The sequence below is a fragment of the Podarcis raffonei genome, chromosome 13, assembly GCF_027172205.1.
Source record: "Podarcis raffonei isolate rPodRaf1 chromosome 13, rPodRaf1.pri, whole genome shotgun sequence".
NCBI lineage: Eukaryota > Metazoa > Chordata > Lepidosauria > Squamata > Lacertidae > Podarcis > Podarcis raffonei.
Genome location: NC_070614.1, coordinates 18,266,044 through 18,282,150, shown reverse-complemented (window position 1 = coordinate 18,282,150; position 16,107 = coordinate 18,266,044). Strand labels below are relative to the sequence as shown.

The following is a 16,107-nucleotide window of genomic DNA, read 5'->3' as shown; positions in this document are numbered from 1 at the left end:
TGGATGTTGGAGGCTGAGCATGCGCAGAGGCAGCACGGACTAGGCCCAGCCTGAGGCGGCGGCGGCGGCGGGCGCCGAGGCATCTGAGGGAAAGAGCGCCCACGGCCCACCGCAGTGAAAGAGAGGCGGCGAGTACGTGAGGGAGCGTGGTCGCAGCCCAGGGGCGGGGGGCAGTAACCGTGGGGGGGGCGCGCTGCGTGAGAGGAAGAAGTGGGGTTGTTGTGGTGTTTTTCTCCCCCCCCCACACACATTTGTCGCGCGCGTGTCTGTGTGCGGTTGGCCCAGAGGGGAGGGGCTTGGGAATAACGGGTGTTTTTTTAGGGGGGGAGGTTAAAGGGCAGCGATTTTATGAAGGGGGGCAGAGAAGCAAAGGTTGATTACAAAAAAAGGAGGGAGAGGGGAGGCTGTGATTCTGGGTGAAGAGGGGGAGGGATCCAGGAGCCTCCTGGGATAATAATAATAATAGTAATAACTGCGGTACTGTATTCACATCGTTCTCAAAACACTGCACTTAAGTGCTGTGTCTGCTTCTACTGCAGCCCTGCAAGGTAGGTCACCATATGGTTATCCCCCCCCCATAAGGCCACTTTCTGAGGCCTCTACCAATGCTTTATGAGGCGGGGGGGGCACGGGACGGGGAGGGCTAAGGTGGTGGAACGGACTGTACCACTTCAAACTGCAGGTGTGCGTATGTGTGGGCTCACGTTCTTTGAATGCTCTCCTGCATTGTGAAAACGGAGATGGGAAGAGCTGTGCATTGTAGAGAGAGAGAGCAGTTTGGTCTATAAAAGTTCTCTTGCTTGCTTGCGTGTTTTCACTCCTCGCAAGTGGTTTTGTACGCAGGGGGAAGGGGCCCCGAGGAGCACTGGACAGTAATAAATTGCCCACTTGCAATGTGGAATGGTACAATCCACTCTACCCCCTTCCCACCCACCCATTTGCTGCATGTCTGGAGCAGGCCTCAGATCGGAGCAGATTCAAAACAGGACTTCCTGCTTTGAAGCAGTCCCTTACCAGTGGCATTCTCTGGGTCTACTTACTCCCAGATGCATGTGTATAGTATTGCAACACTACTCTCTGCTGCACCAACTGATAAGAGAGGTGTAGTATAAGGAGGGGGGAGCCTGAGAGATACTGAGTTGAGCTTAGTATGATTTACTTCTGAGTAAATAGACATAGGATTGTACTATAAGTCCAGCTTCCAACCTTTGATGTTCAGAAGTGTTTTGTTGTTTTAACTGATTTGTGCAAGGATGTAGATTACTAACAGTTCTTGTGCCATGTTAAGAACTTCTTAGGGAATGTTTGCACCAGCTGTCTTTATCCTGTTCTCAAACTGTCTGTTCTTTTTCTTATGTGTGGCAGGTTTTCCAAGATGACGCAATTCCTGCCCCCAAATTTGTTGGCGCTATTTGCCCCCCGTGATCCTATACCCTACCTACCTCCTCTGGAGAAACTACCCCATGAGAAGCACCATAATCAGCCCTACAGTGGCATTGCCCCCTACATTCGAGAATTTGAGGTAAGTACTTTTAAGAATTGGCCTGATTTGTAATTTGTTAGAACGTTGGCTAGTGCCTGCAGAATTTGGCTGTTGCAAGAGCAGCTTTTATTTCTCAACACTTTGTCCTTTATTAAAAATGAGCTCTTTCTCTTACAGGACCCACGTGATGCTCCTCCTCCTACCCGCGCAGAGACGCGTGAGGAACGAATGGAACGGAAGGTATGTACAGGGCATAGCAATTTGTGGGTTATTGCAACAGTAACTCTGATCCAGGATTCCTAGATTACATGGGGGAACGCCTCAGGTTCCACCCTTGACTGTTTGTTAGTAGCTTTCTTCCTTAGAAGCTGAGGTTTGTGGGTCCCTGTTGCTTTCAAAGGGATGTTTTTCTTCGGGTAGTTAATCTGAACTGGAAGGTAATATTCTGTCCTTGACACCTTTCCTTGCAGAGGCGAGAGAAGATTGAACGCCGGCAACAAGAGGTTGAGACTGAGCTGAAGATGTGTAAGTCAGGGAGAGGAGCAATGGGGGAAGGAATGAACTTTGTGAAAGTCGCACCACTTTTGGTCTTTAACCATGAATGAATTCAATGTTTCATTGATTCCTCTTAAGATGGGCCTAATGTTCACATGTGTGAAAGAACAAACAACACCCCCCCCCCCTTTTCCTTCATTTCTTATCCGTTACCTTATTCTTCTTCCAATCAGGGGACCCTCACAATGATCCCAATGCTCAAGGAGATGCCTTCAAGACTCTCTTTGTGGCCAGAGTTGTAAGTTACCTTCTTCCTTCTGCCAACACTTTGTTTAAAATAAATTGCTAGTGTCCTTACCAGTAAGAGAGGTTAGATTACAGATGGAAACAAACAGCTGCTTTAGCAGTTTCCACCATTGCCAACAGTACTTTCCTATGTAAATAAACTTATAAAAACCAGGATTAAAAATTATGGCACAGCTTTTAAGGTAGTGTTAAAAGTACGGAAAGAGCACAAAGAACCCCTCGTGCCAGGGATCGCCCCATTCATCGCAATACATGTTTTTCTTGGGGCCATTTCTGAATCACAGAAACGGGCTAAGCTTCATAAACTCTTGGCATTTTACATGGGAATGTGGCTCTAGGGAGCAGTGGAAGCATTAACTACACCATCCCAACATTGTGTGGCTTTCATAGTAGCAAGTAGGATCATTTTCAGATTGCCCCACATTATGGGACAAGCAACCAGAGACCTGGGTCAGTATGAGAAGATAATTTTAGAAGTAAGTGACAAAGATGTAAAGGGCTAGTTTCCAGTTTGCATTAGTTCTTAATACAATGGACATGCAATCACCTGAAGAGTTAAGAAAAGTCTGGGAAACGGGACTGGGACAACACAAAAATGATAATTAACTCCCTTAGGACTTTCTTACTTTCACAACAATGCATCAGCATTATGTTGTAGAGGTTTTAAGACAAACAGTATTTCAAACACATGTGGTGGACATGTCATAAGGGATGAGATATTTGAGGAAATTTTCAAAACAACTAGGCCAACAAATTATGAAATCCCCAGAAATAAATATTACATTTGTTTTTAAAGAATAATAATGATGGTCTGAAAATTAGGACCTTAATTGGTTATTTGGTGAGGGCAGTGATTGCAAAAAAAATTGTGGAAGAATCTGGAGCCACAATGAATAGTTGGAATTCAAATAGTCTGGCTGAAAAGCTATGCAGATTGGTAAAGTTTTATTTCATATGCATATAAATGAGAAAATAACAGAAGGGTTCCCAGGGTATTTCAGAATTTGTGTATATTGTATTGTGTAGCATGCGGTCTGCATCAAATATATTGCTCTTTGAGGGGGCAAATGGGTTCTCTTCTGTGAACCTTTATCTGCTTCTGTGATCTTTGCCTGTCAGTTTGTTCATGTCCTTTAAGTCATATCTGCAAAACAAACAACAACTACCAGTTATAATCTCTATGCCTGCTCCTTATTTGACTTCCCATTTTCCTTGCAGAACTATGACACAACAGAATCCAAGCTGAGGCGGGAGTTTGAAGTTTATGGCCCTATCAAAAGAGTAAGTAGAAAGCTTATTTTTGAATCTGTTTGGGAATCAATCAATAAAATTCAATAGCTGTTAGATCATAATTTATTGAACATAATTATCACATTTCCCAGTGATGAATTGTGTAGCCCAGTATTGGGTGGGTGGGTGGAGTGGTTTCTGCTTAATTTCATTGTTTTAATCCCTGTTTACCTCTTTCTAAGAGAGCAAGTTTTAATCTTCGTTTTCTTCCCATATCGTTTTACTTCATTTCAAAGATAATTGTTTTGCATTCAAATGCTTCTGATTTATCAGAAGCACTTCAAATATTTGGAATTATCTCTAGTTCTGTGATTTAGGATAAACTGAGTTGATTTTAACACTGCTATCTTTCCAGTGCCTCCTGTCTCTCACATCATTTTATCAAAGACATTTACAGTGCTGGGGTGGAGAGATGTAGAGGTGCAAGTGACCCCTGGGAAAAAGCTGTTTCTATCTCTGAACTCATTGGAGCACGGTTCTTTTTTTTTTAAGCACTTATACATGGAAGACAGAACTTGTTCCCTGAGATTTCTACGTTCCTCATCTCTCTGCTATCATTTTCTCATTTCTCTAGTGCTCTCACAGCTACTCTATATAGAGGGCACAGTGGGAATTTCTAGGCTTCGTTCACACAAAATGTAATGTGGGCTTTGGAATCTGGAGCTTCCTGTATCACTTAGGTATCTTTTTATTGCAGAAATGCCCCTCTAATTACACCATAGCAGGCATGGTCAGCCAAGAAGCCAAGAGTTGAATGTGTACTGATCATTTTCCTCTTTGTGGTCTCAAATGATGGGGTTTTATAAGGAGATGGACTTCGTTTGGGTCCTAAGAAGGTATTAGGGCTATACATTTAACCAGTTAACCCTTGCTGCCACTTCAATTCCATTCCAGATCTACATGGTGTACAATAAGCACTCCGGCAAGCCACGTGGCTACGCCTTCATTGAATACGAACATGAACGTGACATGCACTGTAAGTACAATAGTTTTCTGGGATGTTTTTATGATTTGTATGTTTTGTCTTTTTATAAATTAGGTTTTCTATTACAAAAGCATGTTTTTTCAAAGCCCTTGAGTTATTTGAGGGCTTGGGCTCCCCCCAACAGGTAAGTACAGAGTGGGGGAGCCTGGCTTGGTTTGGCAAGCACCCAAGTTCCGTTAATCTGGCCCTGTTGGGTTTCCGAGTGAGGACCCTTCCAGTCATACCAATAATAGAAAGGGGGGAGGGGGGAGAGAATCCTTCCAATCACATCAATAGTAGAATCCAGAAGGGAGGAAGTTTTACACTCTTCTCCCTATATATTTTGTCATTCAGTCATTCATGTAGGGTTTGGACTTGGGAATCTCAGTTTTACTCTAGGTAGGCTTGCTCTCTTTCGAGAGCATCACTTCCATCTCTTTGTCTAGTTCTGAAAAAAGAAATTAACGTAGCTGGGGTGCTGCAAATGCAGTGTGTGTGTGTGTGTGTGCGTGTGTATGCTAAAGTAACAGGCAACAGTTCAACAGCTCTCATCTTTACCCCTCAAGATTCCCTTGTGTTGGGGGGAACCCTGTAGACCGAGGGTGGGCAACTAACTAGTTATGCCAGCATCTTTTTGGGCAGGCTGGAGTTCCTGCTTGCATTGCAGAACCCAGCAGGGTCATAAAGGCTGCCCCTACACACTGAACTGTTGCCCATCTCCTTTCTGTTAATTTTTTTTAAAGAGGGAGAATGAATGCTGTGAAGAAGTAGTTCTTCTAAAGCAAGTGTAACTTTGACCTGTAGCTGTGTTTTGAAAAGATGCTGTTGTTGAGAGGCGTGTTGTGAGCGGGGTGTATTAATTCTGTGTTCTTATTGTCACTGCAGCCACCTTTCTGATGGCTATTGCCACTGCTGGCTTGCAGCTGATCCTTATGCTTCCCCTTTACAACATCTCATTGTATGGTTGGTATAAGGGTTTGTATAATTGGTAAGAAACCGCAGTACCCAACACACTTCTATACACAAGCCAGGTCAAAGGCAGATGCTAGGTGACATGACTTAGTGTGGAGGTGGGGTGGAGGGAAGGAAGGAAGAGTAATATGTTTCTCTTCTGGCTTCTGCGCTGTTCTCTTGCTGTGTGGAAGGAGAAGGAGAAATGGGTTCCTTATGCTTGGTTGTTGGCCGTAACATTTTGCAGCATAAATATAATGGGGAGGGAGGGAAGAATAATAATAGGTCAGCCCTCTCCAGTAGGGCTCAAATATCCTGAGTGAACCCTCCCTCTCCAAGACACACATGTGCTGTTTTACGCTCTTCAGTCTGTGAGGCTGGATTGGCAATCATTAAACAACGCAAGCAGAAACAGTTGGCGAGTGAGAGTTATTTCAAAAATATCATTTTAATGTTTGCCCCAAGTAGGTAGGGGCTCCTCAGTCCTTTTCAGACTGGCTAGACCAAAATGCTTCCTCTCAATCATTAACACACATAAGAAAGCATCACAGTATTTGAGGTCACTTTCTGAAATCGTCATGAGAATGTTAATCTTTCCACCTTCAATCACTGCTTACATTAATAGTGTAGACACAAGCGATGGTAAAGTCTGATGCTAATACGAGGCTCCCAAATATCCTGGCAGACCTGGGTTAGATTGTGTTAGTGCTCTTTGGAAAGGACTGGGCTCTGTTAGTCCTCTTTGGAAAGGTGGGAAAACCTAGACTACATCATTCTTAAACATTCTATCTTATATACTGTAAAAGCAAGTTGCAGCATATTAAGGTAGCTTGTAATTTAGCACTTGCCTGATGTTTGTGGCCAGTGACAATTCCCGAAAGAAGCACCTCCAGTGCCAGAGGGATAGAGCCACTCACATATAAGCTCCATTATTCTATCTTGAAAACAAGACAGCATTATAAAGTATGTGTACCTGGCTGTCTTGGACAGACACCCGGACTAGGTGCCTGGGCAGTGGCGTGACTGGTAGCAGTGAGAGGTGGAGTGGTACTGGTAAGCTTAGGAATGAATGGGAAGCCATCTTCTGAACAATTATTTGCACAGCTGTATTAGGAGAGAGCAAACATCTACATCAACCACCACGAGTCAGTTCTTGAATTTAAGAGTTTTAACAGATTGTACATTTGTGGCATGGAGGATTCTTCCCAGTTATTGGGTCACTTGAATCAGATTGAGACAAACGGGGCCTTTTACATTTGAAATCTTTTGGCTTTGGTGCTTTATCTCTAGGTACAGAAATTGCATCGACTAACAATATTTTACCATGAGCCACTGCAACTTGCCCCTGGCCAAACTTGGAGGCAAATATCTTTTGATGCTCTTGTTAATGTACATAATCCCTGAGTAGGCTGATGTGTGTTTCTTAGGAGGGAGTGCATTTTTATGCCTGTGCTCTTTGATTGATAGGAACCAGGACTGAGGATATTTGAGCTCTGCTTTTAGTTAGGAAGCTGATGGGTGGTTGGGTAGTTAGCAAGAGTGGGAGCACAAAGCTATGTAGAGTAATTCCTCTGGCTACCCTTGCAGGGCTTGCCAAGGCCGTAATGGGACCTGCAAGTGGGACACGGTTGGGATGTCTGTCTCAACAGAGGTTCTAAATCGTTGATCCCCCAATGTGGGTTTTAACATGCAAGCAGGCAACTATACCACGGTTGCTGGGTTCCTAATTATTGCTAGAGAAGGCAGTTCAGAGACATCACACATACCTTGCTGTTCTTTCTTGTTATCTTCTTTTCTGTCTGGCTCCTTTAGCTTAGATCTTTCAATTGTGTAGTATTTGGAGCCCTCAACCCTGCCTAATGCAGGCTATAGCTAGGAATGCCAAGGTGGGGGGAGGCTTGGTAAAATTCAGGACTTAAACCTGAAAAGGACCATCCTGATGTGTTCCATCAGAGGCCTTTAAGCTTTGGAGTATTGAAACGTAATAAGGATTCATATGAGGCCCTTCAGCTTGCCATCGTCTGCAAGGCAAGATCTAGAATGTCAAAGGCAGCAGTATATCGCTAAATAGCAAACCATAAAGGCCAATGTGCACTTACTGTCCTCCTCTGCTTTGCTTTGGGGCACGGTTGACAAGGTTGGAAAGTTAATTAAACAAAGAAAAACCCACCTTTGCCCTTGAAACTTAACTGCTGACCTCTGAATCCTAGGGGAAAAGCAGTAAGTGCTGCCCTTGGATCTGTTAAAGAACAGGAAAAAACAAGAGTGCCTATGAGTTTAGTATTGGAGCTATAAACTGCTTAGTGTGCTGATTAACAGGTGTTCGCTGTTCGCTCCTTGAGGGACTTGGTAAATTCTGAAAGCTCCCTCCCCAGCATTGCGATTATGTGTCTCCAGCAATCCAGAGCAGAGTGTTACTTTGCCAAATTCTGATAAGTAAGTTCTACTTACAGAGAGTCTCCTACTCATCTTTTACATCGCAATCTTGTCACAAGATGGAGGGATTCCTTATACATTCTTCTCTGTTGAATTGTTCTCATAAAGGTGTGCCCTTATAAAAAGGATGAGAGAGGTACAGTGAAAGGAAATGCACACCCTGTGTGTCCTTGCCTCTTATTAATTGTGCAAGCACATAAAAGCATGAAGAATTATTAGGAATCTCTTTGTGGTGAGATTTCTGTATGAAAAAATGAATTCACCAATTTATCCAGAGTAACGTGTGAACTGGCCTCTCCTAGAGAGAAAAGTTTGAAGGTCTAACTTGGCATTGAAAAGCTTTGAAAAACCAGGGCTTGTTCATACCAGAAAGGGCTTGAATAGTAACTTTTCAGGCCTAACTGTAATGTGACAACAGAGCTGTTCTAGATGAGCTTTCCCAACATGTCAGCTGCTGCTGCTCAAAGCCCTTGAATGCCCTGAGAAAAACTTGGGGATTTTTATGCTAGGGCCATTGTGCTTAATTATAAAACGTCCCAGGAAGGTAAGATGCAATGCAGAGGGTGGTTTCAGGTAAGCAATCTGGGACTCGCCTAACCATGGACTGACCTCTTCACTGGAGAAAAGGCCCAGCTTCGTCTCCCATCTTCAATAAAATGGTGGTGAATATGGGGGGCAGGGACGCTGCTCCTTGCTGACTTTGGTCCACTGGCTGCCCATTTTGGAAATGAGCCATGAGGCTAACTTGGAGACTCAATTTGTAGGGGGTGGCGGTCTGTCATCGTGCTCCAAGATCCAAACTGTGACTGGCTTCTGATTCTCAGGGCTTCGAGGCCCAGGATGACATCTTTGCCATTGGTCATTGGACAAAGCCTGACTTGACGATGAAGATCTTGTCAAGCTCCACTTTCCACAGCTTTCTCTAGTAGCTGAACAATCTCCACTTTTTGTTCTGTTTTTTAAATGAAGGTTAGGGGGATGGCAGACCGTTGGAAAATACATCCTCCTTCAAAGAAACTGATTTTTGGACTTAAAAAAAAAATCAGAGCTTTTCAGCTGTGTACTGTTGCATCAGGATTTAGAACAGGTGAAATCAGAACAGGTGAAAATGTTTTGTGCAGTAATAAGTTAGAGCCAGTACTTTTTTCTTTATTTCATGGAACCTTCTGCTTGAAATGGAGAGCTTCCAAGTCTTTTTTTCTGAAGTAATATTTTCCCATTAAATGTATGTACATCAGAAGATTTTTGCCATTTGTTTCTATAATAAGGGAATTTCAACCCTTTTTATCCAGTTACATATATGAGAATATCCTCCTTGAGCATATATGCATGAGTGAGGAAGGGGACAATCCTATGTACCCACATCGAAGAGAGAGATTTATCTCTTAACTTTTTTATGTGCATGCTTAAGGATAATGTGTTTATTTTTTCTCTAACGCGCAGTTTATGCACATGGTTAGCTTTAAACCATTATAGTTAACTTGTTGTGCTTTCCAACAAAATACAGCCCCTGCATTTTTATCTAAAAATAACTGTACACACATTCCCCTACTCTTTTGAACTGTGAATGTTCAATAAAAGTAAAATTTCATTCCTGAAAGTGTCCCCAAAAAGACATACAGTCAGCTATCTTGCTCTATTTTTTTAAAAGACACCCAGCACTTTGATAACTGATAATAAACAATAGCAACATTTGGCGCTCTAAATTTGGTGATGGGCATGTTTTTAAAAGGGAATACTTCAGAAATTTGTGGATTGAAGTCCTCTGGTAGTGTCTAGCGCTGCTTCACTGACCATGGGACCTACTGCCCACACCTGCATTCTTGACCACATATAGGTGCCTTTAGTATATTTGAGGAGTGGTGGTGCGTGGGAGCCACAAAGCTTGCAAGGACCCCTTAAGGCATAAACTATCTTCAAGCTCTTAAGAGTTTTATGTAGTTTTGGGGAGTGGGGTGAGGCTGGGGGGACTGGGGAGGGGCTGGCAAGGGTGGGGTGGGATCTGGGAGTCCGACTTCCGCTGCTGAGACAGGTAAGGCAGGGAAGGTCGGCTCAGCAGCTAAAATGCAAAACCCAAAATACCGCCCCAGCCGGGGGCTCCCGGGCAGGGGGGAGCTGCGCCTCGGGCCCCAGCGCTAGCAGCCCGATGCAGTGAGTTTGAGGAGTTAAAAGTTGCAATGGTTTTGTAAGTAGTTTCTCCAGGTAAATGCTTTTATTTCCTTTTTACTTGTTAGCTGTGCTCGCCCACCCTTCCTTTAGCAAGTGGCTTGAGAACATTTCCTCTCCCCTTAAAGTCGTCCTAGAGATTTGCAGTGGGTTTGAAAGCGGCATGGGTGAGGGCGGGGGGGGGATAGTGGGTTAAAGTGGGCTGGGAGTGTTGAGCGAGGGTGCCAGCCAGTTCCCTGAGTGTTTTTCCTTGTGCGTACCACCCTCTTCCTTCCCCGCCAGACCTTTCACTCCCCTGTAACCTAGAAAGCATTTCTATATCCCTCTTCCCCTCCTCCCCTTCACCTGTTTGGCCCCCCCCCCCAATTTTTATTTATTTATTTATTTATTTTGATGGCAGGAACTCTTGCTTTGGGGTTGGGTTTGGGGGCATGGCCAACCTTGGGACTGGCTGGCTGGGGGTACAAATAAGCAGCAGAGCCTGGCCCACTCTGAGGTTTGCTGGGAGGGCTGGGGTAGAGGGCTTGCTTGTCTGTACCCAGCCTTTTTCCTTCTGGGCAAGTGATGTATGTAGCGTGAGTCTTGACTGCTCAATAACCTTCCTTCTTTTTGCAGCAGAGGCCAGGGGGCTGCATTATGAGGTGGTGCTGGGGATTGCTCCACAACTCTGGGGCTCTGGGGCAGCTGTGGTCAGGCAGCCCATAAAGTTTACTTGCCGGTTGTGTCCCCACCACCCACTCCCACAATGATGTGGATTTTGCCCAGCTACTTTAATCAAAGCAAGCTCTTGTGTTCAGGACGAGCTTTGAGACAACGCTTCCCAAGCAGATGTGGAGCAATCCCTCGCCCGGGGCAGCGGGGCCATGGGAGCCTCCTTCAGAATCCTTCGTGTGTGTGGTATATGTCTTTGGGGGCGGGTGGGCTTGTTGATGTGCAGTCCGGATAATGGCAGTTCCCTTTGCCCTCCCCTCCCCCCTGGATACCCCTCCTAATCTGTTGCAGCGGCATACAAGCACGCCGATGGGAAAAAAATAGATGGCAGGCGGGTGCTGGTGGACGTAGAGAGAGGCCGCACGGTGAAGGGATGGCGCCCACGCAGGCTTGGTAAGTGTGTGCAGAGAACTATACCGTGCTTGCTGCCAGTTTTTCTGCCCCACCCTTGTCCCCGATAGTTGCAAGCCCCAAGAAGCCTTGGCGGGGGGGGTGAGGGGCCGACATCAGCGCTGCTGGACTGCTGCATTCTGGCCACCAAGGATGTTGACATTTAGTAAGTGGAGATCAAACAATCTAGAAGACAAACTGACGGAGCTAAATATGTCCAGCCCAGAAAGAAGGAAAATGAAACATAGGGAGTTGTGTACTTAAAGTGGCTATTCCCAATGTTTTCTGAGGGTGGGCCAAGAATGGTTAGGTCTTAACTAGAGGAAAGTAGACTTGAGTTAAATGTTTCTTTGAAAACCTGCTTACATGTGGGAGCTGTTTGCCAGTGGAGAAATGCTTTTGGAAGGTAGAGAAATCCCCTGTGCTTGAGAAGTTTTCAAAATAATGCTGGATAGGCATCTGTTGATGTTTTCTCTGAAGGTTGTTGTGTTGGGCCAGAGGTACTTGTCAATTCTTAGTCAGATTCTGGAAAGATGAACGTGAACTGTTCCAAGGTGCTTTCATCCTTCCTTCTGATCATTTGGCAAGGTCTGCTTTCTGTATGTTTTTTGCGAGGCAGGAGAAATTGTTCTCACTGCATATGTGGCTCAGAAACCAGGAGAGATCTTTTCCCCTCTCTCTTGGTTTCTGATGAGTTCAATTTAAGCAAGATATATTAGAACTAGAACATCACACACTGGGCATACAAGTCTGAAGGACAATGTTTCCTCCAGCCCTGGCCTTCTAATTGTGAACAAGCCTGGAAAGACCCAACATAGTCAGTGTGGTGTAGTGGTTAAGAGCAGTAGACTCGTAATCTGGTTAACCGGGTTCGCGTCTCTGCTTCTCCACATGCAGCTGCTGGGTGACCTTGGGCTAGTCACACTTCCCTGAAGTCTCTCAGCCCCACTCACCTCACAGAGTGTTTGTTGTAGGGGAGGAAGGGAAGGGAGAATGTTAGCCGCTTTGAGACTCCTTTGAGTAGTGATAAAGCGGATATCAAATCCAAACTCTTCTTCTTTCCCCTCCTTTGCAGGTGGTGGTCTCGGTGGCACCCGGCGAGGAGGTGCTGACGTCAACATCAGACATTCAGGCCGGGATGACACCTCCCGATACGATGAAAGGTGAGTTGAGTTGCATAAAGTAGAACAGAGTGGTATCACTGCCATTCTCCCTCTCCCCTCAAAAAGTTATACTGTTGTAGGAATTTCATTTCTAATACAAGAGAATGATTGGTGGCAGCTCCCATTCAAAGTATTACTTAGCACCAACTGTGTGCTAAATGTACAGAAGGCTTACAGGCTTATGGTCAAAAGCAAATATCCTAGCGTTTAAAATTAGAACAGTTCTCAATTGTAGCCAGACCCTCCTCTTGTATCTCTTAAAAATTAAATACACACAAAATGGGACAGATTTAAATAGATTTGTATAATATGTCTCAACCCCCACCCCCCTTGATTGTAAAGATAAGGGTATTACACCAGATTCTGTGATTAAGGTAGTTTGGATTGCAAGCCTTTTATTGTGTGTTGCTTTTTTATAATGCTGGACCATGGAAGACATGACAGTTAAACCGGTTTGTAGTGCAGATGTGTCCTTGTATAGATGCCATGTTCAGTCATGGGTTTCCTCTTGTGTTGTACAGTGCCAAAGTAGTAGTTAAAGACAATTACTTGACATTTGAGAAAGTACATTCTGTCCCCTCGCCACCACCCCGGCTCACAGGGATCGAGACCGCGAACGGGAGCGGGATCGCCGAGACCGCAGCCGAGACCGAGACAAAGAGCGGGAACGCCGTCGCAGCCGATCCCGGGAGCGCCGGCGGCGGACGCGGAGCCGAGAGAAAGATGAGCGGAAGCGCAGCCGGGAGCGCAGCAAGGATAAAGACCGGGAGCGCAAGCGCCGCAGCCGTTCCAGGGATCGCAAGCGGGACCGGGACCGGGATAGAGACAAGAAGGAAGAGCTGCCAGAAGTGGCTGAGGCCCCGCCTGATGAGGCCACCCTTGGCGAGATGGGCGTGGATGGGCTGGAGGTGAAGCCCGAAGTGGGGGAAGAGAAGGGCAGGGACAGAGATAGGGACAGGGACAGGGATAGAGAGAGGGATCGGCGGCGCAGCCATCGCGACAAAGACAGAGACAGGGATCGTGACAGAGAGCGTCGTCGTGATAGGGACAGAGACAGGGACCGTGACAGGGAGCACAAGCGGGAGCGGGGGGAGCGGGGAGGGGAGAAACGGGAAGAGAGGGGGCAGGACAATGGCATGGGAGAGCCCTTGGAAGAAACCAGCCAGGATATGTTCCTGGACCAAGAATCCATGCAGTCAGCTGATGGTTATTTGTCCACTGAGAATGGATATATGATGGAGCCCCCAATGGAGTGATGAATGGAGACGCTTCCGTGCCCCGTGTGGTCCAGTCAGGTGAGGCTTTTGTCTCCCAGGCTGCCTAACCAATGAGGCCCCATCAGCCAGTTGATGTAATTGATTTTAACTGGTTTTGTTTAAAAGGGTAAGTCTGTTTCAGTTCTGCCTGTCCTACCCCGTTTCTTCTTAACATGTAACCTTCCACGGATCCCTTGTGTATTTGGATATTTTTCTTTAAACAAGAATAAAGTGGTGTTAATGTTTTCTTCTCCATGTGAGGTGTGTCTGGAACTGACATGTTTATAAAGAGGCTCTGCTGGATTCCAGGTTGTCGGCAGCTCAGAGATCTACAAAGAAGGTCTTGGTTATATGTCAAACGCATTACTGTTGCTGGAACCTTTACTGGTAATGGAGTTATGATTCAACTTTTTGCCTGCAGTGAAAAGTAGGGGAGAAGCAGCAGAAGTTGGAAATGAACCGAAAGACAGTGAGAACTTCATTCTGTGAATTCAGTTATTGGGGGGGGGTATAACAGAAAGATAGTGAGCAAATGCGATAAATTGGTTAGGAGGAAGTATTTCAAAAGGGACTGGTGATAAAGGCAAGCAGGGTTCATCCCTGTACTGAAATTAAGCTCAAGTTTATTTAGACTTTGCCTAACGATGGCATCTGTGAGGAAGGTGCTCTATGAAGTTTAGGTTTTGTCGTGGATAATAGCCAAGAATTGGGAGAATTTATTTTGGAGCCCAGCAATAGGAAGAAAGTCTAGGTCCAGTGTTGTCAAGGCTGTATATTTTCTACTGAAAGAAACTAGTTCTGTGTCCAAGTAATCCAGATTTTACACTAAGAAAAGTTGACCGTCACAATTTGTATGTTTAGAAGTATGCATTTTAAAATTATTTTTAATAATTTATTCTAAGTGATAGGCAAGGGTGGGGACAAGATTGACAACTGCAACTCACTGGGCATGTTTTAGCCAGCCCTCTTGTCTTTCAAGATCTTTGCCAGTACAGTGGTACCTCGGGTTACAGACACTTCAGGTTACAGACTCCGCTAACCCAGAAATAGTACCTTGGGTTAAGAACTTTGCTTCAGGATGAGAACAGAAATCGTGCAGCGGCGGCACAGCAGCAGCGGGAGGCCCCATTACCTAAAGTGGTACCTCAGGTTAAGAACAGACCTCCAGAACGAATTACCGTATTTTTTGCTCTATAAGACTCACTTTTTCCCTCCTAAAAAGTAAGGGGAAATGTGTGTGCGTCGCTGCGCAGCTATCCCAGAAGCCAGAACAGCAAGAGGGATTGCTGCTTTCACTGCACAGCGATCCCTCTTGCTGTTCTGGCTTCTGAGATTCAGAATATTTTTTTCTTGTTTTCCTCCTCCAAAAACTGGGTGCGTCTTGTGGTCTGGTGCATCTTATAGAGCGAAAAATACAGTAAGTTCTTAACCCGAGGTACCACTGTACTGCTCCATGCACTTTCAAGTATGTATTTGAAGCTGTTTTAGTAAGGCCCAGAATCCTGTTTTAGTCATATGAAGGCAGAGGTTCCTAGGGAATCCTAGTGTACACATAACCCTGCCAGCACTGGCAGCTCAGAAGTTGGAGTCATGGCTTGGCAGTAAGGCCTAGAGGTGGCGGCTGAAAGCTTTGGTGATGAGTAGATTACACTAGACGAGCAGAATCAAAGGTTTTTTGTGCCCTTGCTACCATCTCCCCTGAATACAAAATATATCTGCCTAATAGGAATGGTTAGACTGAGATGGAGGTATTAAGAAATACCTTTTATGATTCTTCAGCAGGGACCTACTTTTCTTGCAGGGTCTGAATATCATTTGTTCAGGGAAGTGGACATTTTCATGGCTCATCGTCCTTCACGTACTGCATCTCTGCTGCAGCTTAATTTAATAGGAGGGCAGGCTCCTACAAGCAGAATTTGGCAAGGAGGCAAGCTGCATACAGCTGCTAGCCCAAACTGGTACTGGAGTAGAGAATTGCGTAAGGATGCCTGGAACAGTAGCAGAGTGTGTGGGAGAAATGTAGGCTATGAGCATGGGCTGTGGAACTCTTGCTTAGAAGCCCCATCTGCTGGTCTGTGTCTGAGCTGTTTACCATGCTATTTTTCTCTTGTGTGGGAAGCCTGCCACCATGGCAGGCTCATTTGTTGGAGAAAAATTGAGTGCTTTGCTAGAGAACATTTTTATCCCATATGAAAATCCCACAAACAGACTAATATATATACAGTGGTACCTCGGGTTAAGTACTTAATTCGTTCCGGAGGTCCGTACTTAACCTGAAACTGTTCTTAACCTGAAGCACCACTTTAGCTAATGGGGCCTCCTGCTGCTGCCATGCTGCCGGAGCCCAATTTCTGTTCTTATCCTGAAGCAAAGTTCTTAACCTGAAGCACTATTTCTGGGTTAGCGGAGTGTGTAACCTGAAGCGTATGTAACCCGAGGTACCACTGTGTATATTTAATATCATTTTTAAAAAAATTGTATCTCATGAGAGCAGAT

General features: G+C 45.3%; 1 protein-coding gene across 2 annotated transcripts; it reads left to right on the top strand.

The window, feature by feature from the left end:
* Window positions 1-13,871, top strand: SNRNP70 (small nuclear ribonucleoprotein U1 subunit 70). Of its 2 annotated transcripts, none has more exons than XM_053360712.1 (10): window positions 1-132; window positions 1,366-1,522; window positions 1,661-1,723; window positions 1,954-2,008; window positions 2,212-2,276; window positions 3,503-3,565; window positions 4,469-4,550; window positions 11,094-11,195; window positions 12,268-12,355; window positions 12,957-13,871. In XM_053360712.1, exons 2-10 carry the CDS (start codon window positions 1,376-1,378, stop codon window positions 13,609-13,611), a joined length of 1,320 nt encoding a protein of 439 aa, XP_053216687.1. In that variant the 5' UTR covers window positions 1-132; window positions 1,366-1,375; the 3' UTR covers window positions 13,612-13,871. The 2 variants fall into 2 exon arrangements, with proteins under 2 accessions (XP_053216687.1, XP_053216686.1); XM_053360711.1 differs by having other exon boundaries at window positions 12,921-13,871.
* The last annotated feature ends 2,236 nt before the right edge of the window (window positions 13,872-16,107 follow it).

Bases quoted from the DNA above. Each gene is read 5' to 3' on its own strand.
- SNRNP70 (XM_053360711.1), top strand. From the start codon at position 1,376: ATGACGCAATTCCTGCCCCCAAATTTGTTGGCGCTATTTGCCCCCCGT. The intron at 1,724-1,953 runs GTATGTACAGGG...CTTTCCTTGCAG, and splicing joins AGGAACGAATGGAACGGAAG to AGGCGAGAGAAGATTGAACG. The intron at 2,009-2,211 runs GTAAGTCAGGGA...TCTTCCAATCAG, and splicing joins TGAGACTGAGCTGAAGATGT to GGGACCCTCACAATGATCCC.